General features: G+C 43.0%; 1 protein-coding gene across 2 annotated transcripts; it reads left to right on the forward strand.

Moving 5' to 3' along the window:
- Nucleotides 1-6,234, forward strand: LOC117038976 (arylacetamide deacetylase-like 4). Of its 2 annotated transcripts, none has more exons than XM_033135988.1 (4): nt 1-654; nt 1,442-1,631; nt 3,246-3,309; nt 5,210-6,234. In XM_033135988.1, the coding sequence occupies exons 1-4, from the start codon at nt 478-480 to the stop codon at nt 5,982-5,984; spliced, it is 1,206 nt and encodes a 401-aa protein (XP_032991879.1). In that variant the 5' UTR covers nt 1-477; the 3' UTR covers nt 5,985-6,234. The 2 variants fall into 2 exon arrangements, with proteins under 2 accessions (XP_032991879.1, XP_032991878.1); XM_033135987.1 differs by having other exon boundaries at nt 1,442-1,655; nt 5,210-6,233.
- The last annotated feature ends 12,578 nt before the right edge of the window (nt 6,235-18,812 follow it).

An 18,812-nucleotide genomic window follows, 5' to 3' on the forward strand; every position in this document is an offset into this window, starting at 1 on the left:
ATTGGTGCCTGCACAGCGCCAAACCTCTTTCCTCACCAAACTGTTCTGGCAAGTTGCAGTGACACTGCTGTTGGGAGGATGCCATTGCAGTGTTGTGCCAGCCAGCCCCACCTGCATTGATGTGCCGTCCCTTTTAATTATCCCTCATAAACTCCTCAGGGAGGCAAGAGGCACAATGATTTTGTGTGGGAGGGCAGGTGAACTCCTATGCACACCTTCCCTTGGGAGAAGTTGGGCAAATTCACACCCACCAACTTGTACCCACACCCTGTGTGAGGAACAACAGTGTCTTCCAGAAAACCAGGGTAGCTGCAATGTTTTACTAGATTACTAAACTATTTGTTTTCTTCTCAACTGATAACTATGTGGGTTGGCCTAGGGTGTTCTTTTCCTCGTGGCATAGATTGTTCTCTTATAGAAGCCACCAGCATTGACTAAGGCAAAGTCCTTGTCTATGTGCCCCTGAGTTGAAGGGATATGGCGTTTGGTGAAACTCAGTGGGTGCTGATATTATATACAACCATTTTCATTCATTTCTTGCTGTTTGCATGGGGAGCTTATTATCGTCTTACCAGGCTCCACCTCCCTCGAGGAATGAACGGTCGTGCAATATTACTACTTGGCGATTTCTCTGTGGGATATTTCATTATACTGGTAAGTTTATTTTACATATATCACGGGGATGAAGGTACAACTCTCTAAAAAGGGCTGCAACGTTTGAAATATTTTAGTTTAGAGGAAAGGCGAGTAAGAGGCGACATGATAGAAGTTTATAAAATTATACATGGAGGACGTGGATAGAGAGAAGTTTTCCTCCCTCTCTCATGACACTCTTATGAACACATCAAAGCTATGGAAGAGGCAGTGATGGCTGCCAAATTGAATAGCTTCCAAAGAGGATTAGGCCATGGCTGGTCATGGCTATGCCCTGGCTCTAGAGATGGAGACAGCAATGCTTCTGAACACCAGTTCCTGGAAAACATAGGAAGGGAGAGGGTTCCTGTGCTTTGATCCTGTTTGTGGGTTTCCCATTTGGGCACCTGGTTGGCCACAGTGAGATGCTGGACTAGACGGGCCATTGTCCTAATCCAGCAGGCTCTGCTTAGGTTCTTATGCACTTCAGTGGATTTATTCTGAGTAGTACTCATACTGACTACCACCCATTCTGTGTGATTCTTAAGGACTACAACAACAATAAGCATACAAGGAAAGGGGAGTGGGCAGGGACTTCACTTCTGTGCTGCTCTGGGTGAACCATTTTCCATCCAAAGAGGAAGGAAAGGATATACAGTTTAGTTGCCTCATATGCCTGGGTTCCATCCCACAGGCAATAGACATATGCCAGAGACGAGAGACGAGAGAGAGAGAGAGAGAGAGAGAGAGAGAGAAATGAAAATTATCTAATGCTGATTATAAATGCTAAATGTTTTGGATTCAACAGGCCACATTTCTGGAAAAACTGGGCATCTGCCACAGATATTCCATTATAAGGTCCGTCGGCAGGTTAACACCATTAAGGAAGGACCCAAACTTGATAATAAAAGACCTGGTTTTCGATGGAGTGCCAGTGAGGGTGTACTGGCCCAGAACACTTGCTGGGAACAGGAAAGGAATCATCTTCTTTCATCCAGGTGCTGGACTATTTGGAAGCATTCGTAAGTTCTGTGATGTTTTTGAAATGGTTCACTATGTTCTTTGAGGAGAATCTGGGGTGCTGCTGTAATGTAAAGTTCCTGAAATGTTTGCTATGGAAGGGTGGAGGTGGTTTCTGCTACCCTATTATTATTATTATTATTATTATTATTATTATTATTATTATTATTATTTTCAGTGCTTTTTTCCTTTAAAAATGGTTAGGGGTACTCTTGTTTTGACTCAAGAAAATCACCATTTTATAGTTCAAATCGGGGGAAATAAATACAGTAAATGGATAAAAGTACAAAGATTCACAAAAATGTTTAGAAAAAAAGCACTGATTATATTTCTTTTTCTATAGGAATAGGAATAGGAATAATTTATTATTGGCCAAGTACATTTTCCAACATACTTGGAATTTATACTGCCTTGCATGCCGTAATAAGAAACAATAACAAACCACCCCCAACGGGCAGTTTGAAAGGACGTACAGTGGTACCTCAGGTTACATACGCTTCAGGTTACAAACTCCGCTAGCCCAGAAATAACACTTCAGGTTAAGAACTTTGCTTCAGGATAAGAACAGAAATTGTGCTCTGGTGGCGCAGTGGCAGTGGGAGGCCCCATTAGCTAAAGTGGTGCTTCAGGTTAAGAACAGTTTCAGGTTAAGAACGGACCTCCGGAAAGAATTAAGTACGTAACCAGAGGTACCACTGTAGATTGTTTAATTAGCCAAAGGTCTGAGAGAAGAGGAATGCTTTTGCCTGGCACCTAAACATAAGTAATAAAGGTGCCAAGTGAGTCTCCCTGGGGACAGCATTCCACAAATGGGGAGACACCACAGAAAAGGCCCCTTCTTGTGTTGCTGCCCTCTGGGCCTCCAACAGAGGAAGGGCCTCAGATGATGATTGCAGGGTCAAGACTGGTTCATATGGGGTGAGGTGGTCCTTGAGGTATTGTGGTCTTGAGCCATTTAAATCTTTATAGGTCAAAAGCAGCACTTTGGATTGGGCCTGGAAACCAATTGGCCGTCAATGCAGTCGGGTCAGGATTGGCGTTATATGCTCAACCCGTCTTGTGGCCTTGAGCAAACGGGCTGCTGAATTCTGCAGGAGCTGCAGTTTCCAAACTGTAGGCAATTTAAGTTCAATGAACATGGCAAGATAAGATTGCAAGAAAATGGGGCTGAGTTCTGTTGTAATTCTTCGCATCTCGGTCAGTGAAAAATCCTTAAAATGTCAAAAGGGGTTTCTCTATGCCCCAAGGGACTTCTATGAAAGGACTTCCAGAGTTGATCAGAAATAACGGGGGAGAACAAAATCCACATACTTGCTTTTAGCTAGTGACGCCCCATTTATAAAGGGTTCAGTCCAACGGAGATTTTCTAGTGGAGATCCACAATCAAGTGTTATATTCATTTTATTACATAGACAATTAATTACTATGCCAAAATTAATCATATCTGTTAATTTCAGCAGGTTTACTTTCAGTAGGAGTAATATTGGATTCAACTCACAGTGATTTCAATGTGAATGACTAAGGAATTTTGTAATGCAGTGTAACAAATAATTGCTCACAGCAGGCCGTGTGTGATGTGTGCTTTTTTCCAGAAGCCTCTGAAGGGGCCTGCTGTTCTTTTGCCAGCCAAACTGATTCAGTGGTTATAAGTGTTGAGTAAGTATCTTCATGCTCGTTCTATCAGAAAAAAGAGCAATTCCCCATAGTTTGCAACCCTTCCTCACACATGAGCCCAGAGAAAACCCAACAAAGCTTTAAACATAGTGATTTTGACAACCTGTGGAATGGGTGTTCATTTTTGCATTTAGATTTTTATGCCTTGGGGCCCAATCCCTCTGAGCATAAGAGCTCTGCTGCAGGCCCAGCATCCTGTTCTCACAGTGGCCAACCAGATGCCCCGATGTGAAGCCTACAAGCAAGGCGTGAGGCTGAAAGAGGAAGCCTCAGAACCGTGCCGTGGCTTAAATCGTCCCCGGCCACGCCCCCAAGCAACCTGATTGACCGTCCCGCCCTGACGCTGAGGGGAGTGACTAGGCGGCCAGACTGCAACCAGGCCCCACCAGGAAGTGGACCCGATTTCTCATCCCCATGACCAAGACGCTCAGGGAGATCCTGAGATGAAAAATGAAATCAAGGAAGCATTCAAAAGATAGAAGTTTATAGTGGCATGGGAAAAGTGGCTCTCCAGATGTTTTGGGACTACAACTCCCGTGATCCCTAGCTAACAGGACCAGTGGTCAGGGATGATGGGAATTGTAGTCCCAAAACATCTGAAGGGCTGAGTTTGCCTTTGCCTGGGCTAGGGCAAAGTTGTTTTTTTATCCCTCTCTTATAACACTGGAACATGTGGACATCCAATGAAGCTGAAAGCTGGAAGTTTCAGATAAAATACTGTAAATTACTCCTTCATAAAGTTCAAAGTTAAGCTATAGAACTCCCTCCTACAAGAGGCAGGGATAACCTCCCACTTGGATGACTTTCAGAAAGGTATAAGCAAATTTCAGAGTATAAGGTGGGGGTCAGCGAACTTTTTCAGCAGGGGGCCGGTCCACTGTCCCTCAGACCTTGTGGGTGGCCAGACTATATTTTGCAAAAAAAATGAACAAATTCCTATGCCCCACAAATAACCCAGAGATGTATTTTAAATAAAAGGACACATGTAAAAACATGCTGATTCCTGGACCGTCCGCGGGCCAGATTGAGAAGGCAATTGGGCTGCATCCGGCCCCCAGGCCTTAGTTTGGGTACCCCTGGTATAAGGCTACAAGTGGCTTCTAGCCATGATGGCTATAGTCTGTCTCTACGGTCAGAATAAGACTTGCTGGAAATTGCAGGAGGGAAGAGTGCTCTTGTACTCATGTCCTGCTTGGGGAGTTTCTCCAATGATTGACCCCTGGTCACTGAGAACAGAATGCTGAAGTAGCATATTCAGGTGGAAAACCTCAGGTACAGAGGCTGAATGCTGCACTCCAGGCTCTCCATTTCCCTTTCTAAACTCACCCTAGACCCCCCACCATTGCCTCTCTTTTGCACCCTCCTTGAGTGGCATCTGCCTGGCTGGAATGTGTGGCTGTGTGCAGGAGCCAGTCTACTTGTACAATGGGAAAGTTTGCATTTGCTTTCCATTTTGGTCTCTGGGCCCCAGAAGAAGAAGAAGAAGAAGAAGAAGAAGAAGAAGAAGAAGAAGAAGAAGAAGAAGAGTTTGGGTATGATATCCCGCTTTATCACTACCCGAAGGAGTCTCAAAGCGGCTAACATTCTCCTTTCCCTTTTCCCCCCACAACAAACACTCTGTGAGGTGAGTGGGGCTGAGAGACTTCAAAGAAGTATGACTAGCCCAAGGTCACCCAGTAGCTGCATGTGGAGGAGCGGAGACGCGAACCCGGTTCACCAGATTACGGGACTACCGCTCTTAACCAGTACAAAACACTGGCTCTCTATGTTTCACAGAAAGGAATGTGGCCCTAGAGGTGAAAAGGATTTCCAATTCAAGGGGAAATGCCAAATGCGATCCAGGAAAATGTCGAAAGTTGATGATATCTTATTTTCTCTTTAGGTTTCGTTTAGCTCCTGAGCATCCCTATCCAGTCCCTGTACAGGACTGTTTAACTGCTGCAATATATTTTCTGAAGAATGCGAAGGAATACGGAGTGGACCCCAGCCGCATTGCCATTGTTGGGGAGAGTAGCGGAGGCACTTTTGCTGCAGCCATTTGTCAAGAACTGGTGACCAGAGAGGACCTCCCAAGAGTGCGAGCTCAGGTCCTCATTTACCCATTCCTCCAAGGAATGGACTTCAATTTGCCATCCTATCAGCAAAACCAGTCGATTCCTCCCTTGTTCCAGAAAAGAGCTGTCAAACTTGGTTTGACATATCTCACTGGGAAGACAATCAATGTAGATGGAATTCTGAAAGGCGCCCATGTCCCTCCTGATTTGAGAGAGAAATACCAAAAATGGATAAGTGCTGATAACATTCCAGAAGAATTTAAAGCTAGGGGCTATGTTCCTGTAGTGCCTGCTCCATTTTCAGAAGAACTTTATGAACAAGTTAAAAGAGGTAATGAGACAATGTTTTGCCCCCTTCTAGCAGAGGATGACATAATCTGCCAGCTCCCAGAGACTTTCATTCTAACCTGTGAATATGATGTTCTCCGGGATGACGGGCTGTTGTACAAAAAGCGTTTAGAGGACAACGGTGTACCAGTGACATATCATCATCTTCCAGATGGATTCCATGGAATATTGGGCGCTGCTGGTTGCGGGCCACTTGAATTTCCAAGCACAAAGAAATGTATGCAGCATGTAGTAGAGTTCTTAAAAGGTTTATAGAAATGAATGACCTTCTTTTTCTTCCAATGGCAGTCTTCCACTTCTGTGGAGGGAAATATTTTTCCTCATTGTGGCAATCCCAAAGTAAAAAGAAAAACTCAGTTCCAAAGTTTTACTCAGTCTAATTTGTTAGAATCACCATGGACTCTGTAAGCAAAGCTCTATTGGATCAGCCATTGCCCCACTTTGTCCTTAATCCTACTCTCACAGAGACCAAGCAGATGCCTCTTGAGATGCCCACAAACAGAACCTGGGTGCAATAGAAGTTTCCCTGCTTATAATTCCTAGCAAGCAGCATTAATACTGCATGCAGTAGTGGAGGGAAAACATACCCATAGCCTCCTCCATGAATTGGCCTGATCCTCCGTTAAAACCATCCAAATGGGTCACCAACATTACCTGTTGTGTTTGCTAATTCCACTGAATAACTTTAGTGCTAGAATAACTTGAATATATAGAGCGATACCACATGCACCTATTCAGGCCAGATGTGTACACCTGAAAGCAGACTAGGATGAAGGACTGAGGAGATATGGTTCTCCTGTCCAGTCCCAATCTTGGTCCCCACAGCCATTGCCACCACTAACCAGTGGTGTGTAGTGGTTAAGAGCAGTAGGCTCGTAATCTGGTAAAACTGGGTTCACATCTCCGCTCCTCCACATGCAGCTGCTGGGTGACCTTGGGCTAGTCACACTTCTTTGAAGTCTCTCAGTTATGGGGGTGAAACAGTGACGGTGCAGTGGTGTCCAGCACACTTCCCTGTGCCGATCTGCTTCCCTGTCGCCTCCAGCAGAGTAACTTCAGCAGCGGTGTGTCTGTGTGAGCCCTGCAGTAAATCACGCCGACACAGCTTCTTGCTAATCTACGCAGCTTTATTGTACAGCAGCAAAAAACAACAGACCGGGAGACAGCGCAGACATGGCGCTTCTCCTCTTGCAGCAAAACAGAAACCAACAGACACCCACCTAACAAAGCATAGTACCCCGTATGTGAACACACTGTACCCCAGTGGACAGGATGTCACTTCCCTGAGCTGTTAACCCTGTAAGCTCTAGATCACCTCACAACACCCCGCCCCGGGTGCCAGTTAGCCTTCCTTCACCCCTGGCCGCAGGCCAGCATCTTCAGGATGAGAGTCTTAGTGTAGCTTAGGGGATGGAAAGCAAACATCGCAGTGAGGGAAAAGACACATAAGAAGAGCTCCCTTGTGTGACTGACAGACTCACTTGAATCAGAGGGAATTATCTTACCCGCTCTCTCCAATTTCAGTGTTTTGTGGAAGGAGAGCTTTGTAAGTGTCCAATTCAGAGCTGTAGCTAAGGGGCGTCTAGCCAGAGTTTCTGCCCTGAGTGAAGCCTCCAGAGGGGTGCCATTGAGGCTTCCAGCATGTCTGGGTTTCAGCTGAAGAAGGCTCATTTACAACGCAATGCAGGGAGATGGAGAGTTGGAAACTCTGGAGAGGCTGCGTGACTCTCCCCAGTGAAGCAGAAGATAGGATCCCCTGTGGGTTTGCTACTGTATGAGAAAGTAATTATGGAGGGATGGAGGAAGGGGCGGGACACTGAGGAAGACTAGATGGTCCTTGGGGTCCCTTCCAACTCTACAATTCTATTATTCTATGATCCCTTTAGAGCTTTGAATGTGTTTAAATAGCTAAGGTTGAGTCATTTTACAAGCTATACATAATCTACACACAGGAAAGTAAGAGGTGGGTGAGCATTTTTCCTGCCAGAGGCAGTTCCCTGGCAAGCTCTGGTCAGCCCGGCTGCATTAGGATTATAAAAAAAGGATTATAATGGAAGGGGCTACTTCACCTTATATGGAACCTAAAATGACTACAAAATTGTTGTTCTTCAGTTGTTCAGTCGTGTCCAACTCTTCGTGACCCCATGGACCAGAGCACGCCAGGCATGCCTATCTTTCACTGCCTCCCGCAGTTTGGCCAGACTCATGTTAGTAGCTTCGAGAACACTGTCCAACCATCTCATCCTCTGTCGTCCCCTTCTCCTTGTGGCCTCCTTCTTTCCCAACATCAGGGTCTTTTCTAGGGAGTCTTCTCTTCTCATGAGGTGGCCAAAGTACTGGAGCCTCAACTTCAGGATCTGTCCTTCCAGTGAGCACTCAGGGCTGATTTCTTTAAAAATGGGTAGGTTTGATCTTCTTGCAGTCCATGGAACTCTCAAGAGACTCCTCCAACTACAAAATTATCATTTACTAAAATGAGTAATCAAACAAAAATAAAATTGAAGGGAATCTTGTTAGATACATCATTTTATAAAATACTAGCTGCCCCGGCCACACGTTGCTGTGGTCTTTTTTGTGTGTGTGTTTTAAAAATTTTATTGTATTTGTAAATTGGATGTTTTGGGGGTTTTTTTTGTACCTTTGTATTTTGCATTGCTGCTGTGGCTCATTCTGCTCATCCCGTGTCTCCCTCCTGATCCCGAGAGTATTCCGGAAGCTCCCGTTTCCGTTCTTCCCTGTCCCTGCGTCCAGGCGATTTATTTGGGGGCTGCGCGTTTTTGTCCTGCTTTAGCCTACAGTCTGCAACAGTCTGCGGAGCTGTGACGGCCATTTTAGGTGAGAGCATTCACAGCAGCCATTTTAGGTGCGGGCAATCGGGACGCTTTGTACTGTATGTGAAGCTGCGGCGGCCATTTTTGGTGCGGGCATTCGGAACCTTTTTTACTGGCCAGGTCTGATGACATTGATGGGCGATCTGCCTTTCTATTGGATGCTGTTTGAGTCTTCATTCCTTTTGCTGGTGAGGTATAATAGGCACGCCACTTTTTGCGTTTATTGCTTAATTTAGGTGTGAAAGGTGTGGTTTTTTTAAAAAATTATTATGCCAGATCCTTCCTGGATGGTCAAGTTACGCTTTGTCCTAATTTGATGCTGTTTGGTGCAGTGGTTACGGAGAACATTGGTTTCCGGCATACACGCAATGGGAACATTTTTTTTATATATAGATATATACCAGTATATATAGTCAACATGTTTTGACTTTACATAATTTTGGCTTTACATGCTATCCCTGGAACGCAACCCCTGTGTAAGTTGAGAGTCGCCTGTACTGGGTAGGTGGTGGCTGATGGGAGTTGCAGTTCAAGAAATCTGGAGGGAACTAGGCTGGCAAAGGTTGTCTCAGAGAAGGAGCTTCAACTCTTTGTTTAGCCATCGTTTGCCTTCTTGATCCAGTCTCCCAATTCCAGCAGTGGCCTGCCAGGTGCCTTGGCGCAAGGCAGGAAGGCAACATGCAATCTTTCTCTCTTGTGCCTCCCCAGCGTGGAGGTTCTGTTCTTCAGTATCATGGCTAATGGCTGTTGATTCCACCATAAATGTCATCAGAAGTACCCTGCTGGAACACTCCAAAGCCCCAACCTTTGGACTGAATGTCTCCAGGTACTGCGGTCATCTGCAAGGGATTCCCACACGGCCCACCTTCATGTTGTCAGCCTTCATGTCATGTTTGCAGACATCTTTATAATGCAGAGTAGGTCTGCCAACAGGTCTGGTGACTGAATATACCTTCCTGTAAAGCACATCCTTGGGGATCTCACAATCTTCCATTCTGTGTATGCAGAATGACCAAGCCAGTGTAGACGTTGCTGAGACAGAAGTGCAAACATGCTGGGAATTTGGGCTTGAGAGATCACAGCTTTGTTTGAGACTCTGTCCTGCCAAGTGATGCCCAAAATCTTCCTGATGCAGCATGTGTGGATGGCATTGAGGTGTCATTTCTGGCAGATGTAAGTTGCCCACATCTCAATACCATGCTCAGCACACAAGCCTGGTAGGCCTTTTTTTCTTATAGAGACTTTAGCAAGCCTATGCAACAGTCTCTGCTGTGTTTTAGAAAGGGAATGGAACTCTGCTAAGTTTGGAGCTTGTTAACACAAGCTGGGATGAGATATATAAAATAATATATCATCATCCACACTCCTAAGCATTCCCACACTTTTTGGCTGGTGAAGTCAATGACCTTTGCCAGGTCTATGAAGACGATGTACAAGAAGCATCTCTGCTCTCAGCATTTCTCCTGCAGCCGATGCAGTGAGAAAATTATGTCAAAGCCACACTGTGATTCGGGATAGACCCTGTCACCAACTGACTGTAATCTATTGAGAACTACACCCTATTGAGAACTATTGCTGCATTGAAGTGGGTTCAAAAAGTTCAAAGTTAAGCTATAGAACTCCCTCCTACAGGGGGCAGGGATAACCTTCAGAAAGGTTTAAGCAAATTTCAGAGTATAAGGTGGGGGTCAGCAAACTTTTTCAGCAGGGGGCCAGTCCATTGTCCCTCCGACCTTGTGGGGGGCCGGACTATATTTTGAAAAAAAAATATGAACAAATTCCTATGCCCCACAAATAACCCAGAGATGCATTTTAAATAAAAGGACACATTCTACTCATGTAAAAACATGCTGATTCCCGGACCATCCACGGGTCAGATTGAGAAGGCAATTGGGCCGCATCCAGCCCCTGGGCCTTAGTTTGGGGACCCCTGGACTAGATGGTCCTCTAGATGGTCCCATCAAACCCTTGAATTCTGTGATTCTAGGATTCTACATGGGCAAAATCTTTCCCCACAGTACTCAGCAGGGATATTCAATGGTAGTTGTTACAGTCATGGTGATGTCAGGCTTCCTGCCCTTTGGTCATAAATGAGCAGATCAAATGAAAGGGAATTCTTACCAGTTAGTGTATTTAATAAACACAGTGAAATACAAAAGAAAGTGTCTACCCAGAATGACGGTGCTCCCAATTAAGGTTTACGCCCCCTCCGTCCCTATTAAAATATGTCACTCCTTTTTTAAAATGTTATTTATTAGGTTTTCCATTTTAACAATCCAATCAAACCACATTATATATTCCAAATTATACAAATTATCCAATAATCAAACAATCAAAATATTATGCCAAATTATAGACTTCCCATGCTCCTATGTCGGGGGGGGGGGTCTGATCATCTCATACTTCTACTGCTTTCATAGTCATTTCCAATAGTTCCCATAAGTCATTCTGATGTTAATCCTTCATTATTTTCAACAGCCTCTGAGTTCATCAAACAAGCAAGTTAAATCAAAACAGTGTATTTCTGTGTGGGTTTTGTGTCCTTTTATCCTTTTTTTTTTTTTGCTATGGCATTCCAACCAAGATTCCCCTCTGTAGGTTCACTGTTCCGAATCTATACTGTCCTCCTGCTCCTGGGAAGATTCAGGATCAGGGGAGGGGGTGGCTCCCACCATTCCTCCTCAGTGCAGCCCTCCTCGGCACAGTCCCTGTAGAGTAGTGATGGCCACACTTGGCCCTCCACCTGTCTTGGGACTACAGCTCCCATCATCCCTAGCTAACAGGACCAGTGGTCAGGGATGATGGGAATTGTAGTCCTAAAACAGCTGGAGGGCCAAGTTTGGCCATCACTGTTGTAGAGGGTCACAATGCTGGAATTGTGCATGTCTTGTGGCACATATCCTGTTTCCCAACACTGCAAGAGAAGGCCATGGAGGTGCGTCATGAGGGAGGAGTTGAGGCGTATTTTCAACATTTTTGTTGTCCTGTCCAGGGGTGTTTGTGATGCAGGGGCTGTGATACAAGCACACATCAAGCAGCTTTTGTCCATTCTCATTCATGATACCTATACCAAAGTCACCTGTGCAATTGTCCCATGTGTGATGATCATCCCAAAATTCAGCACTGAAATCTCCCAGCAAGAATAAGTGTTTGCAGGCTGGGAACATCCTGATAGCATGGTCTAGCAACTCACAGAACTGGTCCCTGGTCCATATGTCAGAGCACATAGTGGGAGCATAGATGCTCAAGATGTTAACCAGACTGGAGGTGGTTGAGAGGTGAAGGGGAAACAAGCTTTCTGAGCCCTTGGTCAGTGGTTTTGTCACAGACAGCAGAGAGTTCCCTTTTTTAAGAATAAATTTTATTAGAGTTTATAAAGAGAGATACAAAACTTAAGACCGAATATCGTTTTTATCCAATATTAACCTAAATAAAATAAAAAGAGAGAAAAATAGGAAAAGGAAAAGGAAAGGAGAAAAGAAAGGGAGGGGTGGTGGAATGTGGTATTCATGTAGGATTAGATGAGAAGTGATACATTGTCTTAGACATTGTGCGAGTGAGCAAAAGACATTCCGATATCCATATGTGATTGTGTTGAGTGTAACGTTCCTTGCTGGTCTATGTTCATGATATGATTTCTTATGACCAATTCTACATGACCTGACATTGGCAAGAAATTGGCTGTTCCTATTGGCTGCCTTAAGCTTCCATTGCGGTCACACGTGCAAATCCCTGTCCACGGTGCCCACCCCTTCCACCAAAAACATGAGACGAGACCAAGGTATGGGTTCGAATTGGCCACAACTTTATTAATTTTAGAAGTGGGAGAACTTGGCATAGGCCTTGGCAGGCAACCCTCTCAGCCCGAGAGCTGAGGATGTGCAGGATGAAGAGGCACAGTGGGTGGGGACTGTAAAGCACACACTTACACAGCATGCCCAGCCACTGGCCCCGGTTCGGGAGTTTGACCTGTGCGCCGCCTCCAAGAGGTCAGGGACTCCCGAATTTTGCCCTCTAACGGGCCCCGCACGCGCCGCCGCTTGGGAAGAGGAGCATGGCCGCTCCCTTCCCCCAGATGATAGACTAAAGGCAGCCTTGCCAAGGCCTAACTCCGCCAAAGTTGTGACGAAATGCTGCGGGGGAGGCAAAACCTGCCAATGCAGGGAAAATTCCTTCCCGGTCCCGAATACGGCAACCATCTACGACCACAGCAGCGCCCGCTGACCTGCAACGCAAGAAGTTAACCTGCAAACAAAGAATTATTGACTTGAAGACCGGAACCTACCGCAACGACTATAAAGAGAAAGTTGAGTTAATTAGAGGGAGGGGTGGGTGGGTGAACCTGCGGGAGAGAAACGAAAAGGGGGGAAATCTGGCGGCTCTGCCGCTTTTACCTGGCCCTTGACCCCGCCCCCGGCCTCTGTCCTTTGTCCCATCCTGGCCGGAGGCCGGTCAAGGGCTGACCTGACCCAAGGGGAGTGGAACCTGCCCAGGTGATCCCGCCCGGTGCCGCAAACACCGCCCACCTGGGAAGGGAGGGCGGGAATTACCGACGAGAGAGTCACGTCTCTCCTTTAGTTAAGTTTGCTGTTTAATTTACAACTGGCTGGTAAGGATGTATCCCTTTGATAACCTCAGAGCATCTGTCCCTTTGAAGTAGATATGCTAATATCCTGGAGGCCTGGGTAGTGTCAGTATGGCAAGGATGCTTGTCCTTCATTTCCTCCTATCAATCTTCTGTCCTTTTTTCTACCTGATCTTTGGAATGCTAATAGACCTGTAGCTAGGAAGTTAGTTACTAGTTTAAACTAGTTCTGCAGAGTTCAAAGAGTCTTTGTTCTCATCTTACCCTCTTGGGTTTTTGGGTGGCTGCGCTGGACGTTTGTGATTGGCTCATTTGAATTCTGTAAGGTGGTTTCATGTGTGAATAAAAGTGCCTGGGTTGAGAGAGAGAGAGGAAGCTTTGTGCCCACTCTTGTCTCCCAGTCAGGATTGCTGGTCAAGACCTTGTCTGTCTTTATTTGAACTCACACAAAGTGGCTTAAGCAGAACGCCACAGTGGAATGAGAGAAAACGATAAGAAGAAAGAGATAGAAAAGAAGTTAAAAGAGAAAACAGAAAAGATAAAATACAGAAATTTAAAAACTGTACAATTCTTCATCTGTCCACTATATATAAACAATAGGTACTTCATTCATAGCAATATGTCACCCAACAAAACCACGTTCTATAAACCAGTATTATCTTCAATCCCCAAATCCATATGTCATTGTTTCATTTTCTTTTTCATGCAAAAAGTCTACAAGAGGTTTCCGATCTTTAGTAAATGTTAATAATGACCTCTCTCTGACTAAACATTTCAATTTTGCCATCTCAGCTAAGTCTGTTAATGAAGGAAAAGAGTTTTATTTTCTAGTATATTTTCTAAGCTCTTTCATTATGCTTTTCCTGTAAGCTTTCTTGGATTTTAAGTGTTCTCTGTATACCTCGATCAGTATTGTTAACCATAAAGTTAGCAAGACAAGAGGCCCCTCGCTCACAGTATAGAAATATCTGCCAAGTGTCTCAAGGTTAAGATAACGTGAATGCACTCTGTCTGAAGGGAGGTTGAGACAGAGAACAATGCAGCTAGTTTATTTTTATTTTATTTTATTTTTTATTTATTAACACTTTATTGTTTTAAAAAAACATTAACACAATTCACACATCCAACAAATATTACTACAAAATTACAAGAATTACAAACAAAACAAAACAAGACAACACAAAAAATCAACATAGTTTCCAAAATTTAAAACATACTTGTTGTCAAACAAAAGGACTTCCAATTAACATCGCTGTATATATTAATTTTTACCCAAATTTCTCGCACAGTTATAAGCTTTTTATTCCCTTCTTTATATCTCTTAGCTTACTCTGGTTTAATATCTTATTTGATTCAGTCTAATTCTGCTAATAGAAACTTTCCTATACCATTATTCTCCATATACTTCTTAAACAGTTTCCACTCTTTATGGACTTTTTGGTTTGATTGTTCTCTTACCCTTCCAGTAGCTTTTGCTAGCTATAGATATTCCATCATTAAATTTTGCCAGTCTGTAATATTAGGCAGTATCTTATTTTTCCAGTTCCTGGCTATTAAAACTCTGGCTGCCGTTATCCCATACAATAGTAACATTCTTTTTGATTCTTTCAATTCATTTGGCGCAATGCTTAATAAAAATATTTCTGGCTTTTTCTTAAAGGTACACTTTAACGATTTCTTCAATTCATCATATATATTATTCCAAAATGTGCCAACCTCTGTACAGTGCCACCACATATGCATATAAGTTCCCTTCTCCTTCTCACATCTCCAACAAATGGGCAATCTATTTTTATACATTTTACACAGCTTTTCATGTGTTTGCTGCCACCTGTACATCATTTTAAGAATGTTCTCTCTCAGGGAATAATAAGCAGTAAATTTTATATCCACCTTCCATAACTTTTCCCATTGTTCCATCATAATGTTATATCCTAGGTCTTGCGCCCATTTTACCATTGTTGATTTTACTTGTTCCTCCTTTAGATCCCATTCCAATAGGAGGTCATACATACGTGAAATATATTTTCCTTTACTATAAACTAGCTCTTTTTCAAACTTGGATCTTTCTTTTGCAAGGCCCGATTTTTTATTCGTTATAAATCTTTGGTGGATTTGATGGTATTGTAGCCAGTCAGACAAATAACCTTTAATATTTTCATATTTCTTTAAAGACCACTCCTCTTGTTGTTTTTCTAATAACATATAATATGTAGCCCATGTCCCTTCCATATTTGTTTTCCTTATCATGATACCCTCCACTGGTGAGGTCCATAGGAGGATTTTAGGCTCCAAAATTCCTTTATATTTTACCCAGATGTTATAAAGTGATTTTCTTATTAAATGGTTTAGAAATCCCCTATGGACCTTTACTTTTTCATATAACAAATATTGGTGCCACTAAATCAGTTATCAAACCCTTCAAGGTCTAATATCTCTGGGTTTTCCAGCGTTATCCATTCCTTTACCCATAGTAACCCAGTCGCTGCATAGTATAATTCCAAATTAGGTAATGCGAAGCCTCCCCTTTCTTTTCTATCAGTTAGTAGTTGATATTTTATCCGGGGCTTTTTCCCATTCCAGATGAATTTTGTTAGTTCTTTTTTCCAATCTTTAAAACATTTCATACCCCCCAGTATTGGAATGGACTGAAACAAATAAATCATCTTGGGGAGTATGTTCATTTTAATAACTGAAATTCTGCCCCATAAGGAGAGATGTAATCTATTCCAAGTTTCCATGCTTCTTTTAATTTCTTTCCATGTTCTCACATAGTTATCTTCATACAGGTTTATACTTTTGGGAGTTAGCCAAATCCCCAAGTATTTTGCCTTATTTTTAATCTGTATTCCAGTTTTTTGTTGTAATTCATTTCTCTCTTCTGAATCTAGATTTTTAGTTATTAATGTTTTTTATAATTTTTCAATCCTGCTACCTTTCCATATTCCTTGATTGTTTCTAGAGCTATTGGTATGCCTTCTATTGGATCTTGAGTAGTTATAATTATGTCATCCGCAAAAGCACGCACTTTATAGGCCTTCTTACCAATTACTATTCCTTTTAGTTTTTTATCGTTTCTAATATTCTGTAGCAATATTTCTATTGTTAATACAAATAATAAAGGCGAGAGAGGACGTCCCTGTCTTGTTCCCTCTGAGATTGGAAAACTCTCCGTTAGATTTCCATTTACTATCAACCTCGCCTTCTGATGATTATACCGGTATATTGCTTCTATAGCTTTTTGTATTCTCCCCTCTATTCCAATTGCCTCTAGTTGTTTCTTCATAAATTCCCACGAAACGTTATCAAACGCTTTTTCTGCGTCTAGCAGTAGCAGGGCAGCTTCTTTGTCTATCTTAAATTCCAAATATTCCAATATATCTACAATATTTCTAGTATTACTATGTAGCTGTCTCCCCGGTATAAAACCTGCTTGATTAGGATGTATTACTTTTTTGGCTACCTTTTTCGTCTATTTGCTATTATTCCAGCGAAGATCTTATAGTCACTGTTTAAGAGAGAGATTGGTCTATAATTTGATATTCTTTCAATGTCTGTTTCTGGTTTTTGTAGGAGAGTGACATACGCTTCTTTCCAGGTATCTGGGATTTCACCTTTTTCTAATACTTGATTTATTATTTCAAGTAGTGCTTTTTGTGGGATATATAATGAGTCAAAAATAGACTGGACACTCTGACAAGAAGGGAAAGAGATTTCTCTTTCTGCCCAATGTATTAAGCTTCATATTTTAAGTTAGCTTTATATTCAGTATTAGCCTAATCATATTGTAAGCATCAGGCTAGATATTTCATTGAAGTTTGTTAGGGTATTTTAATTATGTTAGTATGTCCCTTTGCTATTATTGCTATTATTGATTTATGCTTTTGTATTCCCTGCTTGGTGCAATGTTTTGCTCATACCCTCAATGGTCCTCAGAAGTTTCTTGCTAGTTAACTGAAGTCGTGCATTCTTGCTGACTGGTAAGCACAGGTGCAAATATAAATAGACCTGAGCACTGAACCTTGAACAAACAATAGTGGACCTTTGTGCTCATAAGCCAGACACACACATAAAATGATTTCTGTGTTGCCAACTTGTAGGAGGCTTGCCAGGAAACCCCCTTCACATTCTTATGTGAATCATGCGATACACAAGAAGGTGGGCTCCGGGGGACTTGAAAGTCGATTTCCCAGAAAACACGTGAATTCTCGTAAAACATGTGATCTAATTATGAATAACTTTCGAATTCCTATAGTCATGTATAAAAGACGTGCACACCAGTTCCTAGGTGTGCAGTTGGCAAGATATTGCCCTGCACCTTTTGCCTTGCATATGCAATCCAAAATAAACCTGTTGTATCCTGCATGGTGTTTTGCCTCTTTGTGTTCATGATCCTGCACTCAAGAGCCCAGAAAGGTCCTACATTAATTTTTAACAACCATTCTTCCATGAGAAGACTCAGTCATGTGTCATTCCATCTTTGTGCATACAATAGTCTCCTGCCATAATCATATATTGAAACAAATAGTCATTTTCCAATTATATTTCCATAAGTCCAAGCAGGAAGAGTTATGGTTTCAGTTGGATGTTAATCTTCATAATACTCTGCATCAATGCATACATATGTATCCAATATTTTTTTGACTTTTTTACATGTCCAGCAAGCATGAGTATGGGGATAGCCAGCAGATGGGATGACCAGTAATCCCGGAGTTCCTGCTCCCACTGCGTCGTGAAAGGGTCCGCTGGCTATGATCTGAAGGTAGTTGTCGTGAGTTCTGAAGGTTGCTGAAGGTTTTCCGAAGGTTTTCCGAAGGTTTTCTGCAGGTATCTGATGGTTCTGAAGATTCCAGAGGTCTCTGGAGAGAAAGATAGGCTAAGCTAGGTAGCGGCCAAAACTTAGAAGGCCAAATAAAAGTTTTTTAAGTAAAAGAAATAAATACTAAGAGACTGCAGTCAATGGTGAAGAAGCTCTCAACTGCTCTGTGCGGCTGATTTTACTTTCGGTTTCTCTCTGGCTTGTCACGCACTGATGTTCTCTCTAGCTTGTCTCACGCGTTCTCCACACACGCTACAGAGAGCGGTGGCTATTTATTAAGGAATCAAACATCGTCATAACATTTACATAAACCAATCACAACCTTGTCTCTAAGCTGGTTTCAAGGCGGGAAACCATCTATTGACCGTTACATTGGCTAAATTACTGCGCTTTTCCCAAATGCGGAGGGATCCATGCAGCAAACTCCCTGCTGGATCCTTTGCCCTTCCTTCCTAACGCGGAAGAATACTTTAAAGTAAACACAAACAAACAGGTGCAGTAGCACCTTAAAAACATATTCCCACATATGAGAAAATGTTTGTCTAGTTTATATAAGTCACTGTGGCACAATACTCTGTTCTTTTAAACAAGATGCTGGACTGATGTGAATGCAGGATGCCAACAGGTAGGTATTGCCTTGAAGCAAAGCAGCTCCCTCGGGAGGAGAGCTGGGCAAATTCACACCAATTAACATACACTCACACCCAGTTACATTCAGTTCTTATCTATTCTCAGTTAAGAGATAAGTAGGTTGGCCAAGGATGTTCTCTTGCACATAGCATCGACTGTTCTCCTATAAAAGCCAGCGGCATTGGCTAAGGTGAAGTCCTTATCTCTGTGCCTCTGAG

Source organism: Lacerta agilis, chromosome 17, assembly GCF_009819535.1.
Source record: "Lacerta agilis isolate rLacAgi1 chromosome 17, rLacAgi1.pri, whole genome shotgun sequence".
NCBI classification, from domain to species: domain Eukaryota; kingdom Metazoa; phylum Chordata; class Lepidosauria; order Squamata; family Lacertidae; genus Lacerta; species Lacerta agilis.

Bases quoted from the DNA above. Each gene is read 5' to 3' on its own strand.
- LOC117038976 (XM_033135987.1), top strand. From the start codon at position 478: ATGGCGTTTGGTGAAACTCAGTGGGTGCTGATATTATATACAACCATT. The intron at 655-1,441 runs GTAAGTTTATTT...TGGATTCAACAG, and splicing joins TGGGATATTTCATTATACTG to GCCACATTTCTGGAAAAACT. The intron at 3,310-5,209 runs GTAAGTATCTTC...TTTTCTCTTTAG, and splicing joins TCAGTGGTTATAAGTGTTGA to GTTTCGTTTAGCTCCTGAGC.